The 13,590-nt window shown below is 40.4% G+C and overlaps 1 protein-coding gene across 1 annotated transcript in view; it reads right to left on the bottom strand.

Annotated features, from left to right (window-relative positions):
• The window catches only part of LOC141146079 (fibrocystin-L-like), a 491,542-nt gene that overhangs the window by 39,325 nt on the left and 438,627 nt on the right, over window positions 1–13,590 (bottom strand). The window contains exons 66-71 of the mRNA XM_073632839.1: window positions 9,883–9,973; window positions 9,346–9,494; window positions 9,126–9,248; window positions 7,261–7,372; window positions 2,360–2,476; window positions 744–909 (exon numbers count right to left, since the gene is read on the bottom strand). Of these exons, the coding sequence (XP_073488940.1) occupies window positions 744–909; window positions 2,360–2,476; window positions 7,261–7,372; window positions 9,126–9,248; window positions 9,346–9,494; window positions 9,883–9,973 (758 nt within the window). The remainder of the gene's footprint in view (window positions 1–743; window positions 910–2,359; window positions 2,477–7,260; window positions 7,373–9,125; window positions 9,249–9,345; window positions 9,495–9,882; window positions 9,974–13,590) is intronic.

Below are 13,590 nucleotides of genomic sequence, written 5' to 3'. Positions count from 1 at the left end.
CACTGATATGTGGCATGCACTGATAGGTGGCACACACTGATGGCTGGATGGGCACTGGCTGGATGGGCACTAACAGATTTCACTGATTGATGCTGGCACTTATGGGCATGAGCGGATTTACTTTCCTATGCTGCCTCTGCGACGCCCATCTTGGTACACCTTGCACGCAGCCTCAATAAAGCAGCAGCGGACATCTTGTTACACCCAGCCCATATAGTTCAGCCTGAACTATATGGGCTGGGTGTAACAAGATGTCCGCTGCTGGCAGGGTGTACCAAGATGGGCGTCGGGATTTTTAAGCACTGACGGTGTAACGGCAACACGGAGCGTCACTTCCATTACTGAATGTGATGGCTCCGGTCGCCGAGCCCTGCACTCTGCACTACCTGCTTGAGGACTCGGAGGACTCGCTCTCCGCTCAGCTCTCTGCTCCGCTCTCTGCCCCTGACTCCGCCCTCTGCTCTGGCCGCTGACTCCGCCCGCTGAGTTCCTGTCTCTCCCAAGGTATCGGCTAAGGCATCGGGAGCATTTGTGCGAGTACAAGTACTCGCGCAAATGCTCGGTATCGGTCATGATACGATACTAGTATCGGTATCGGGACAACCCTAGAATGTATTGAGGTGACCAGGATCCCCAACATTTGCCAAACACTGCCATATCCATTTTGGGTGAGCTGACCCTTTAAGAAAATAGTGAAGCTGAATTATTATTATCAATGGATAAAGTTGCTAAGTAGAACTTACGTCACATCTGGTCGGTGGATAAAGACTTTCTGGTCCTCTGTACTGTCCACTAGCGTCAATCTGGAGACCTCTATGGGGTGCTGCAAGTCTTCATTTTCAGGGTTGGTCATGAACATCACATTGGCCTCTCCAGAGCACACATTCTTGTAACTCACAAATATTGAATCTGAAAATGAAACACCGCTCTTGATAAATGTTTGGCAGTAAAAGACATAACATACACAAGAAATATACATGACAGAAAATAGTTAAAAGAACGCTAAAAAGGGCTCCAGAAAAATATCAACGTAATCAAGTTACTTAAATTATGCATTCATAAGGCCCCTTTCACACGAGGCGGACTCCGCTTCTACGGAGTCCGCTGGCACTGTGGGAGATCTCCGCTGAGCCGGCGAATGACAGGTCCCTCTCTGCTCACTGAGTGGGGAGGGGCTTGTCAGGTGCTGCTGCTGCCTATGGAGAGATTGGACGAAAACGGACAGCATGTCTGTTTTCATCAGATCTCATCCAATCCGATCCGCCAGCGACGGATCCGGACATAAGGCCATCCATCTGCTTTTAGCGGATTGGACCGGTTGGATGTCAGCAGACATGTCTCCGCTGACATCCATTGCTCCATAGGCCAACATGGAGCGCCCGTTCAGGTCCGCCGTCAAAACTGACAGGCGGACCTCAACGGTCCGACCGTGTGAAAGGGGCCTTAAAGAGACCCTGTGATGGGGCAATAACTCTGAACTGCTTTGGGTATAGTGTTCACTGAATGCCACTAAACCCCCCTTCCCCACATTACTAATGGTCAATCACTATGATGGGCAGCCTTACTGAAAAAAATGTTTAGTTTCCTTTCGTTTCGATTTGTTATTTAACTAAATTTGTTTAGTTAAATTTGTTGCATTCATTACATTCGTTTTCGGGATTTGTTTAGTTTCGTATTTGAATTTGAAAAATTTGCCCACGTTTTGAAAAAATTCGACCACATTCGAAAATTTTGCAAAAAAATAATATAAAAGAAAAGCATATAAAAATAATAGAACAGAATAGAAAAAAAATATAATATATTCTATTCTAATCTTTTCTATTCAAATTCATTCTGTACCAAATGGCAATTTCGGAAGATGGTTTTATATATATATATATATATATATATATATATATATATATATATATATATATATATATATATAATTTTTTTTTTTTTCTATTCTGTTCTATTGTTTTTTCTATTCTAGTCTTTTCTATTAGAATTCTATTTCATTCTATTTCTATATAACCATCTTCCGAAATTCGAAATTCAAATTTCGTATAGCAAGAATTCACATTCAAATAGAAAAGATTACAATAATAAAATATATATTATATATATTATTTTATATTCTACTTTATTGTATTTTTTAAATTTTTTAGAAAATCGATTTCTGTTTTTTTCAAATTCGTTCTCTTTTTTCAGATTTGCCTAAATTCGTTACCTTTGTAATTCGGAAATTCGGATGCATCCGAATTTCCGAATAATGAGAAATTCGTCTGAGTTTCGATTTGAAACGAAATGCACATGTCTAATTATAAACAACATGCATAGTTATGCAGTTATGAACATATAAGGTCGTATGAAAAATTACCTTCCACGGTCATTAGTCCACTGATTGCATTGTAGTTCATTAATCCTGCCATCGGGTGCCCTGGGGCCGAGTTATGACCAGAGGCAAAGGTTGGCCAGCAGATGCCACTTCTGCCTCCTGTTGGAGAAAATACAACACATATCACACCTTGTATCTTTACACTTACACAATAAAGGATGATTTCTGAGAAAAATGCAAATTCCTACAATAGATTGTATTATGCCATGTAGCAACTTGTTTTAATTCACATGAGCAGCTGAACGTATAGATATGACCTGTAGCATCAACTGCTGGTAAAATATTATGTTTACACAATTTTTCTCTTCCAATTGCTCTGGATGTAATCCATGATGGTTGATTGATCATACTTTCCTTTCTGTCAATAATTGTCCACATAATGAACATAGAAGAAAACATGTTGTACTCCCTGAGCAAAAGCAAAAGGCAAAACATGTTTACATCTCACCCCTGAGCCTAGAAAATCTAAGTTATACTAATAAAGTGATTTGAAAGACTAAACATGTTTTACCTTAATGCATTTCCTACATCAAGGTAAAATATGTCCCAGTAATTGTATCATCCCTCATCCCCTTATACTTACCTGGGTCGTCACGTGATCGAGTGATGTCCCCGCATGCAACAGTGCTTGTCTTCTTTCCCTCTCTCTCACAGGCCCGGGGGCAGCAGTGGGAGCCATTGGCTCCTGCTGATGTCAATCAAATCCTATAAGGAGGGAGTGAGAGGTGGGGCAGCGCCATGCTGTGTGTGTCTATGGATGCACAGAGCCTGGCTTGGGAGCGCCTTCCTATCCTAAAAGCAAAGAGCAGTGGCAGGGGACCCCAGAAGAGGAGGTAAGTATAACATGTTTGTTATTTTAGTATATTTTTAAAAAACCCTTTACAACCTTTTTAATGACGTCACAAGGAGGAGGAATTTGGGAAGCAACCACTCAATTGCAATGGGTGTATATGGGTGGGAAAAGTTCAGGGTAATCCACAGACCGTGGATTTTAAGTACCAGAAATTGCTGCCAGTAAGCTCTGCAGATCCCATCTTTGAAAAAGCTGTATTCAAGGAAGGTCAAATTATTTGGAAAGATTCTGCTCAGGTTAGGGATTTCTTTTGTATGGGGAGACTATTAGTTCTGACCGGATTTAAGCTTTCAGTCCTGTTCTGCCTCCAGCTAATAATTTAGAGAAAATCTTTTATTCAGTGTTTTGTTGATGGGGAAATTGCATATTTTGCTGCTGAGTAATTATACATATAAATATGACATTGCGATTCTCCAACTATAAAAGTGAATTGCACATAATTGATGGTTTGGTTTATGTGATGAACACACATTATTGGTGATTGCAGCAGCTGGGCAATCTGGTTAGGGTAGCACATTTTGGCAGTGCATTAGTACTGTTGGTTTCTTTTTCTGAAATTGCATATTGTCTCATAATATTTAAGAAAGCAAGCCTCCAAAGTCTAGTTACCTTAGATGACTTCATGCAATAGGAATGTCATTGTAAACTGACTATTTGGAAATTCCACTTTGGAACTTGGAATAACTGTCTCTCAGAGCTGCCATCGTGCATGCATCTGGTTTTGATCCTCTGTGCCACGCCATAATGGAAGGACTTGTGGCGGAAACAGCATCTTTAGTTAAGTAGTCTTGTTATATTTTCTAATATTGTTATCTGTATCTGTCATTACTTAATTAAATGGTATACATATAAGTATTTCTGTGATCTATCTTTGCACATATCAAATCAAACCTCAAAAACCTAAACTGTCACATAACAGTGATAAAATATTTGATACATTCCAGAGAATTAAATGACCTGACACCTGCTATGGCAATTCTAATGGTTCCCACTTTTCCTATTGAATTTTTTTTCATTCAACAGTTTTTTTTTAAATTGTTTTAAAGACAGCAGAGGCATTAAAAGGCACAGTAGATATGAGTATGGCATGCAGGCCAACAGTACAAAGTGGTCTTCTTGTTCGATTTTTTATTTTATACCATGGAGAATATACAAGAGGAGTTAAAAGGGTTGTAAACCTTTGTGGTTTTTCACCTCAATGCATTATATGCATTGAGGTGAAAAACCTCTTGTAGTGCAGCAGCCCCCCCCCCCCCAGAGCCCCCCTTTTACTTACCTGAGCCCGATCAATCCTGTGCTGGGGACGAGCACACCCACTCTAGCCGGTGTCCCTGGTCCTTATTGGATAGAATGATAGCAGCCCAGCCATTGGCTGTCAATGAAATCCAATGATGCCGGAGCCGGGGCGGAGCCGAGTCCTGCTGTCTGTGTCAATGGACGCAGCAGCAGGACACGGGAGCACAGGTGCCCCGAGGGAGAGCACTTCTCCGACGGGGCACTCGAGAAGAGGAGGAGCCAGGAGCACAGCTGAGGGACCCCAGAAGAGGAGGATCTGGGCCACTCTGTGCAAATCCAACTGCACAGAGGAGGTAAGTATGACATTATTTGTTTTTGTTTTTTTTTAAAACGAAGGTTTCCTTTAAAGGATAAGTTCACCTTTTCAAAAAAAAATAATAAATGCACATTTTTTCACAGGTAAAAAAAAAATGTGCATTTACTATTTTTTTTTTAGGAGCCTGTAAAGCATTGCACCCATGATCAATAGATTATAGGTGCAATGTCAGGCTTCTTCAGGCTGTCAGTGTAGCTGTCTGCCCATACCTCCAATTCAGGAAGGCAGTTACGTCAGTCCAGGAAGCTCAATGGACTACAAGGATCCTCACAGTTCATTGAGAACTACAAGCCGTCAGCTGCAATGTAGGTATTCATTCACATGAATGACGTGGTTTTCAAATTGTGACAACGGATGCGGAGAGAAGATCCCCAGCCCTCTGCCATGGCGGGGATCGGGGGTAGAGAACTCAAATAAGAAAAAGCCTGACAGAGGTTTTAACAATTCCCCATTTTTTCCATAATGAAAAAGTTTTGGCTTCAGAGATACTTTAATACCCACTTATTTCAAGTATAACTAAAAGGCAAACAGTTTTGTTTTGTATACTGTGAAGATTAGGACACCTGTCAAGTTTTTATTGCTGCCTGTGCCCCTTTTAGGGAAATACGCCCTCTTTATTTTTTCTGTTATCATCAAAAGTGAGAGTTAAGGCCCATACACATGATAGGACTTTGTACAAAATTTCCCGTGGATTTTTGTACAAAGGGCGTTGGCCTTAAACTAATTGAGCATACACACGGCAGGACTTTTTCATCCAGATTTCACCAAATCACGTGTTTTTTCAGCTCTTTACTGCCACCCTTTGGTCAGTTTCGGTATCGGCGAGATTTGACACCTGCGAGCCCCGTCGCGGGAGCCAGCATCGAGCTGGCTCACTCATCGGGAAAGGAAAGATGTGTTTTTTCCTTTCGCAATGAGCGACAAGCATTGCCGACAGGTGTTTGGTATGAATCATGAGGGGGCACTCCACGCCAAATTTTAAATGAAAAACCGGCATGGGTTCCCCTCCAGGAGCATACCAGGCCCTTAGGTCTGGTATGGATTTTAAGGGGAACCCCCTACGCCGAAAAAACAGCATGGGGGTCCCTCCCTAAATCCATACAGTAACCTTATCTGAGCACGCAGCCCGACCGGTCAGGAAAGGGGGTAGGGATGAGCGAGCGCCCCCCCCCCCTCCTGAGCGTACCAGGCCGCATGACCTCAACATAGGGGGTGGGCACTTTGGGGTAGAGGGGCACCCTGCAGCCCCCCCACCCCAAAGCACCTTGTCCCCATGTTGATGAGGACAAGGGCCTCTTCCCGACAACCTTGGCCATTGGTTGTGGGGGTCTGCGGGCAGAGGGCTTATCGAAATCTGGGAGCCCCCTTTAATAAGGGGCCCCCAGATCCCGGCCCCCCACCCTATGTGAATGAGTATGGGGTATATCGTATCCCTACCCATTCTCCTGGGGGAAAAAGTGTCAATAAAAAAACACACTACACAAGTTTTTAAAGTAATTTATTAGGCAGCTCCGGGGGTCTTCTTCCGACTTCGGGGGTCTTCTTCCAACTTCTCTGCTCTATCCAGCCTCTTCTCTCGGTGTCCGGTTCTTCTCCCGATGTCCGGTTCTTCTCCCGCTCTCCGGTTCTTCTGCCGGGCTCCTTCGATATCTTCCGCTCTTTTGCCGCTCTTTTGCTAGAGGAGCCCGGCAGAAGAACCGGAGAGCGGGAGAAGAACCGGACACCGGGAGAAGAGGCCGGAGAGCGGGAGAAGAACCGGACACCGGGAGAAGAGGCTGGATAGAGCGGAGAAGTTGGAAGAAGACCCCCGAAGTCGGAAGAAGACCCCCGGAGCTGCCTAATAAATTACTTTAAAAACTTGTGTGTTTTGTGTGTGTGTTTTTTTATTGACACTTTTTCCCCCAGGAGAATGGGTAGGGATACGATGTACCCCATACTCATTCACATAGGGTGAGGGGCCAGGATCTGGGGGCCCCCTTATTAAAGGGGGCTCTCGGATTCCGATAAGCCCTCCAACCGCAGACCCCGACAACCAACGGCCAGGGTTGTTGGGAAGATGGGGGCCAGGTGCTTTGGGGTGGGGGGCCTCAGGGCGCTCCCCTGCCCCAAAGCGCCCACCCCCCATGTTGAGGGCATGCGGCCTGGTATGGTTTGGGAGGGGGGGCGCTCCCTTGTCCCCACCCCCTTTCCTGACCGGCCGGGCTGTGTGCTCAGATAAGGGTCTGGATTTTGGGGGGGACTCCCACACCATTTTTTCAGTGTAGGCTTGGTGAGATTTCCTCACACTTCCTGTTTTGGCTGTGGGACAGGAAAAAAATTCTATCCAAAAAAAGGACGGCTTTGTTCATCTAAATAAAATGTGTCAGGTTGACCCAAAATGTTTCATTATTTTTATATCGTTGTTAATTTAGAGTTTACCTGTCAGAGGTCTGTGACTGCGATGCTGGCTAGAAAGTTTGATGTTGGGGTCACTGTCTGTGAGAATATCAGTGCAATCAAAGTTGGGACTGCTTCCAACAAGCAGCGAATTCTGGAAAAAAGACAGAAGAGCATATTGTAAAAGGACATTGGGAAGCCACTAAACACTACTAGGTGGTTTAATAAAACAATAATGTTATTATGTTTGGGTATCATAATATTAATAAAAATAATAATAATAATAATATTCATACATAAAATGTAAAAGTTTCTGGATGCCTATCGAACTGACTATATTTAAAGGGCAAGTTAAACTTTTCCAGAAAATAACCTATGCAGTCGAGGGGCCCAGTATGTGTTAATAAACTGTGCAGCTTTGCAAAATGTTTTTTAATTTTATTGCCATACCTGTAGACTATTTGGGCCCCCTTGGACACCTGGCCAACAAACTTCTGATTAGCCATCTCCACGTCCCGATTTGTTGCTAGGACATGAAAACCATAAGACATTCACCCCCAGCATTACTGGAGTGAAAATGTTTTTCACGTGCTGGAAACAAGGCAGTATGTGGGTATTGGTAACTGGGAGTTTTTTTGGCCAGGCTTCCAAGGGTCCAATATGGCTTACAAGTATGAGAATAAAACTAATTAACATTTTACAGAGCTTCAAAGTTTTTCAATACCTAATGGAGCTCCTTGATTGCATAGGCTATTTTCGGTAAAAGGTGAACTTAGCCTTTAAATTAGCTTATTACCTTAGCTTTAGATAAGGTTGACCTGCTTGATAACGCTTGACAATACATCCCAGGTGCCAAAAGGTACAGACAGTAAAAGATAAAAAAATTACATTATTTTATAAATACACAACTGTTGAAAATTAAAGCAGAGTTGTATTTTTGCCTGGAACTCCACTTTAAATATATGGCAATTCAAATTTAGTATTTAAAGTCTGCCCCATGAGAAAGAGGCCTAAATCTTTAGTGTCTCTGTTTATATTTAAATAAGAATTTAAGGATAATTATTTAAAGCACATTTTATAGTATTTCATAGAGAAGGGAGAGGTTAAGAAATGGTCAGATTTTTATTGCTGTCTGTGCAATGGGGAATTGGCACCCTTGGGGGGAAAAGGGTGAACAAAGAAACAAAACTTCAGTATTTTTTCTTTTCCTATAGTCACCAATCAGCTGGTTAATTACTTTGTTTTCAAGAAATGAAAGGCAGTAAGCTGTGAAGCTAAAAGTATAAGGTAGGAAACATATTGGGCATATAACAAGATACTTAGGTTATGATTTTTTGTCTAGAGTTTGAAAGCAATATATTGCAAACAAAAATCTAGTCTGTCTAGTAATCATATTTAAAATGGGCAAATCTTGCATAAAGGTTTTGTGAATATTGAGCAAAAACATTGAAAAATAGACCCCTAAATCTGACACCAGACTTTGTCTTTTTCACTTCTGTATTTGAAGTTTTCCTTTTGTGGTTGTGTGTGTGTTTGATCATTATCTGTGCACTGTCACTTTTTTTTTTTGCTGTATGGCTTTTACATTTCTTTAAAAAAAAAAAAAAAGTTGAAAAAATGAGAGTAACATGGGGCTGTTTTTTGGCCCACATGAAGGGCAGTTGGAGAAAGCTGTAACCCACAGGAGCCATTGAAAGCCAACCATTTCCCTATAAATCACAAAAACACCTTCATTTCATCTTACCCAATAACTCTGTTGCATTTTGCCCAAACTGAATCTACCCAAAAATTCCCCTGATTTTAAAGATATGAAGACTCTGAATTTCTTTCATCCTTATTAGACATGCATCTATTTTTTATCACATAAATCATCGGAAATTCCAGTATCTGATGACTGACTTTCATACCGTGATCTGAACAGTCTTATTGGAGATAACGTGAGAAACTGAAGGAGGAGTGTAGACTATAGAAAGTATACCCATTCCATTGTCTGCCAGAATCACATCAGAGATCTGCAATGAGGACATGGTCTACAAAACACAATACAGACATAAAAAGTTTAGACCATGTTTTACAATAATAATAATATACAAAAAACATCTACATGTCTGTTTGTCTATTAATTACCTGGGTGTAGATTCCATAATCCCAGCATTTCCATATTAAAAACCCTCTCACACGTGAGCACACTGGAAGGCCATCTTCATTCATGTAGATACCATATAACCCACCATAAGCTTCATTGTTGTACCATGCTGGACTAGGATTAGAGAAACCTGTAACAGCAAAACAGTCAACTGTTTAACCTCTGATGACTGGTTTTTAAAAAAACAACTCCAACAAACAATTTTTCTCCCTTACGGGTGTGATCAAGATACTTGCAGGGCCTCAAAAACCCATTTGTCACCTGCCCATTCAGAGCCCCCTGACAGATCTTGATAGCCAAGTATAAAACCCCATCCCTACTCCTTCTCAGTCTTCATGTTGGAGGAGTCCATCTTGGATAAGCTCTGGTATTGGATGGTGTTGGCGCTTACCTTACCCACCAACCTCCTCCAGTGATGGTGTTTCTGCTTAGCAATTAGACTTGGGGTAGTGAAACTCAAATCATATTAATAAGTAGTTTTTGTGTTTCTATGTAAAATATACAAATTTAATTCTCACCTGAACAAGGTTCACCATTGATATGATATGCTGCTCTTTCAAATCCTGCCACTGTATTATTCTGTAGTACAATGTCACTGCCTTCATTAATCTACATATGGATATTATAAAAACAAGATATATTGTTGAATGTAATTTTTTTTTATAATATCATTTACCTCACACACAACGCAGAACAACCTTGATAAAATGTAGGGCTTTTGGGAAATTGTACCCATACACAAGCTTTAAACACTAATTTTCAATAACAAAGCACATAACGCAGAAACACCAAGACACAGATAAATAAATAATTACATTTGATGAGGTTCATGGGGTTGATTAGGCTTTTAACTTTGTAAGAGAACTTTTCCAAGAGCTTAGTGAATGTGGTGAAATGTCACATTACAAGAAATACTGAATCACAAGGAAAGTTTAAAAAAATTGCATTTTTGACTGCAACTGATTGGGTGATTACAGTCAGCAGAGCTTCACCTCATTCACTCATTCATTCATTGCAAAGTGAATAGTCTATTTGCAGTAGTAAATTAACCCCATTAGGTCCATGTTAAATCCAGGATCAGTTAGGCTTAATATACCAGGTCTAAAAAGGGGGCCCTTAATATCCATTCCTCTAAGCCTTAAAGCATTAAACCAAGTAGTGCAATACATGTAAAGGATACACAAACTGTCAGGCTTTAGTACTGTAGCACATGCCAATGGCTAGCCCATGCAATGACATTATCCCAACCAGTGAAGGAGATAGTGGCCAGTCAACACTTGTGTGTACTTTTATGGCAGCTGAGGATTTACACAATGCTTCCTATAAATTATTTATTTTTACACATGTGCGATTCATTTCACTATGAAACGAAATTTTTATTATTCAGACATATCCAAAATAAATTATATAGAAACTAAATAACGTAACTATATAACTAATGACATGAATTTGAAAATGAATTTGAATATAAATATGAATATGAAGTTGCATTTGAAATGGAAACAGTGAAATAAGATGATGATTCCTACTTAGGCTGCTTTATAGAATAGAATATAAAACATAGAATAGAATAGAATTGAAAGAAATTGAATAAAATAGAACAGAATATAATAGAAAAGAATAGAATAGAATATAATAAGATAGAATAGAATATAAAATAATAAAATAGCAAAACATAGAATAGAACAGAATAAAAAATAAAATAATAGAATAGGAGAAAAATAGAATAAAATTTAATTGACTAGAATAGAATAAAACAGAATAGAACAGAAAAAACAGAATAGATATAACAAAAATAAAAGAATATAATAAGTAGAATAGATTAGAATTAAATAGTAGGAATAAAGCCATGTTCTGAAATCTGAATAGATTCGAAAGTAACAAATATACTAACCGAATCCAAATATACTAAACTAATTCCAAAAATTAATCATTGTAACAAAACTAATATGACCAACCAAAATTATTAACTTAAAGAACAAATCTGAATTGAAACAAAACAAATTTTTTCCGTCGTGCACATCTATCTGGACAGCTTATTTTTTGGCCTTATATTTAAAAAATACGTATTAATAGCTAACATTTTCCTGGCCATAGAAATATAGGCAACATTCGACTGTCCATCAAATAACTATTATTTTTCTAGCAGAAAAGAGGTCATGTCTTAGGAATATCTTTACATCATGCTACCGCTAGGCTTCATGTATAATGACTGTTAGTACACAGAACTTGGAGGCGGGGGGGGGGGTGTCGATCAGGATATAAAAGATGTTTTTGTTTTTAGAAAGCTCTATTAGTTTTCAAGAATTGCAAAATAAACACGAAAACAAGTAGTCTAGCACGCAGGGGCAGACCACCCGAACAAGGTATACACAGTACCAGCAGTACAATAGTATGAAAAAAGAAGAACATGACCAAAACCCCAAAAAACAGAACACTTGCATGTGCCCTTGTAAACCCAGTACAGGTCCCCCTGCCAAAACAAAAGGACAGGATAAGGAGAGGGACCTACCCCAGCCCCTGGCCCCAAAAAAGTAAATCTATGCTGAGGTGGCATCTTCCAGCCACTTTGCCTACATTCTGTTTAATTTACAGGTGCCCCTGTTTGCATAGGTATCTTTGTAGACTGTTAGGTTTGAATTGACTAGCTGCTTCCAAAAGATGGTGGTAGGAGCTAAGGGCTTTTTCAAGTGGAGTGTGAGTGCCTTCCTGGCATAGAACGTTGTGGGAGAAAGGCCCTCAACAAGGCCCAGTTGGCAGATTCTCGGAGAAGGAGTAAATTCCTTCCACCCAAGGATGTTTTATGACGTCCTGGACTTTGAGTGGAGATGTCTGAATGATTCCTGCAGCTACAGGCATTTTTTTTTTCAGTTGGCTATTCCCTGGAAAGTAAAAGCCATCATAGCGACTGTTCAACCGATTGATTGTTTGAGAGGATGTCCCACCCCTCCCGCCGCCCTCCGGTGCTTCTCCCGGCTCTCCCGTGTAATTGGGGAGCCAGAGAATGAATCCACCGGGGGCGACAGTTCACCATAGAGCTGTCCGGGGATCAGATGTTCTCCGGTCATCTCTATGACCCTAGGAGGTCGGAAGCAACGCAATGACATTACTTCTGGTGCCGGAAGATGTAAACGCTGACTTTTTTTTGCTGGAAAGCATGAGATCGATTTATTTATTTATTTATTTAATTATTTATTTTTAATGTCAGGCTTTCCAGCATAGAGGAGAAATGTGGGGACATATAGACTACAGATCTCTCCGTAAAGAAGACCTGTCATGCCCTATTCCTATTACAAGGAATGTTTACATTCCTTGTAATAGGAATAAAAGTGATCAAAAAACTTAAAAACTTAAGGGAAAGTGTAAAAAATAAAATAAAATAAACAATAAAAGAAAAAAAATATTTTCAATGTGCCCCCATCCCCTCGTGCTCGTACTCAAAAGTGAACACATACATAGATGGCGTCCGCATTTATAAACGGCGTTCAAACCACACATGTGAGGTATTGCCGCAAATGTTAGAGTAAGAGCAATAATCCGCACAAGACCTCCTCTGTAACTCTAAACTGGTAACCTGTAAAAATGTTTAAAGCTACAGAGATTTTTAAATGCCAAAGTTTGGCACCATTCCACAAGTGTGCACAATTATAAAGTGTGACACGTTAAATATCTTTCACATTATACAAAAAATTAAATATTGTGTTTTGTTTTTAACCACTTCAGCCCCAGAAGGATTTATCCCTTTAATGACCAGGCATTTTTTGCGATACGGCACTGCGTTACTTTAACTGACAATTGCAGGGGCGTGTAACATGGTACTTAAATAAAATTGATGTCCTTTTTTTTCCTACAAATAGAGCTTTCTTTTGGTGGTATTTGATCACCTCCCTCGGTTTTTATTTTTTGCGCTATAAACAAAATACGACAGTCTAGAAGGGCATAAATTTGGTGCAAATTTGGGTTATTCCAAAGCGGTGTGTAGGGGTAAAGGACTGTCGGGTCTTGGGACTCAAAACCAAGACTCGTGGTCAAGGCTTCTATTGTTGTTGGCATGTGGAGGGGGGTTCAGAGAGTACAGAGCCTTAAGACCGCATACAAACAAGATTCCCTCTGTATTCCTTTTCTGGTGGAGACTCACAATTTTTGATTCATCCTCACTTTCATTCCCAGTGACATCGGTGGTCAAGACAATTAGAGACAGCAATACAAACCTGACAGTGATTCTC

The sequence above is a fragment of the Aquarana catesbeiana genome, linkage group LG05 (genome assembly GCF_042186555.1).
Source record: "Aquarana catesbeiana isolate 2022-GZ linkage group LG05, ASM4218655v1, whole genome shotgun sequence".
In the NCBI taxonomy this organism is placed as follows: domain Eukaryota; kingdom Metazoa; phylum Chordata; class Amphibia; order Anura; family Ranidae; genus Aquarana; species Aquarana catesbeiana.
Note: the sequence above shows the minus strand (reverse complement) of the source record. Positions and strands in the feature narration are given on the sequence as shown.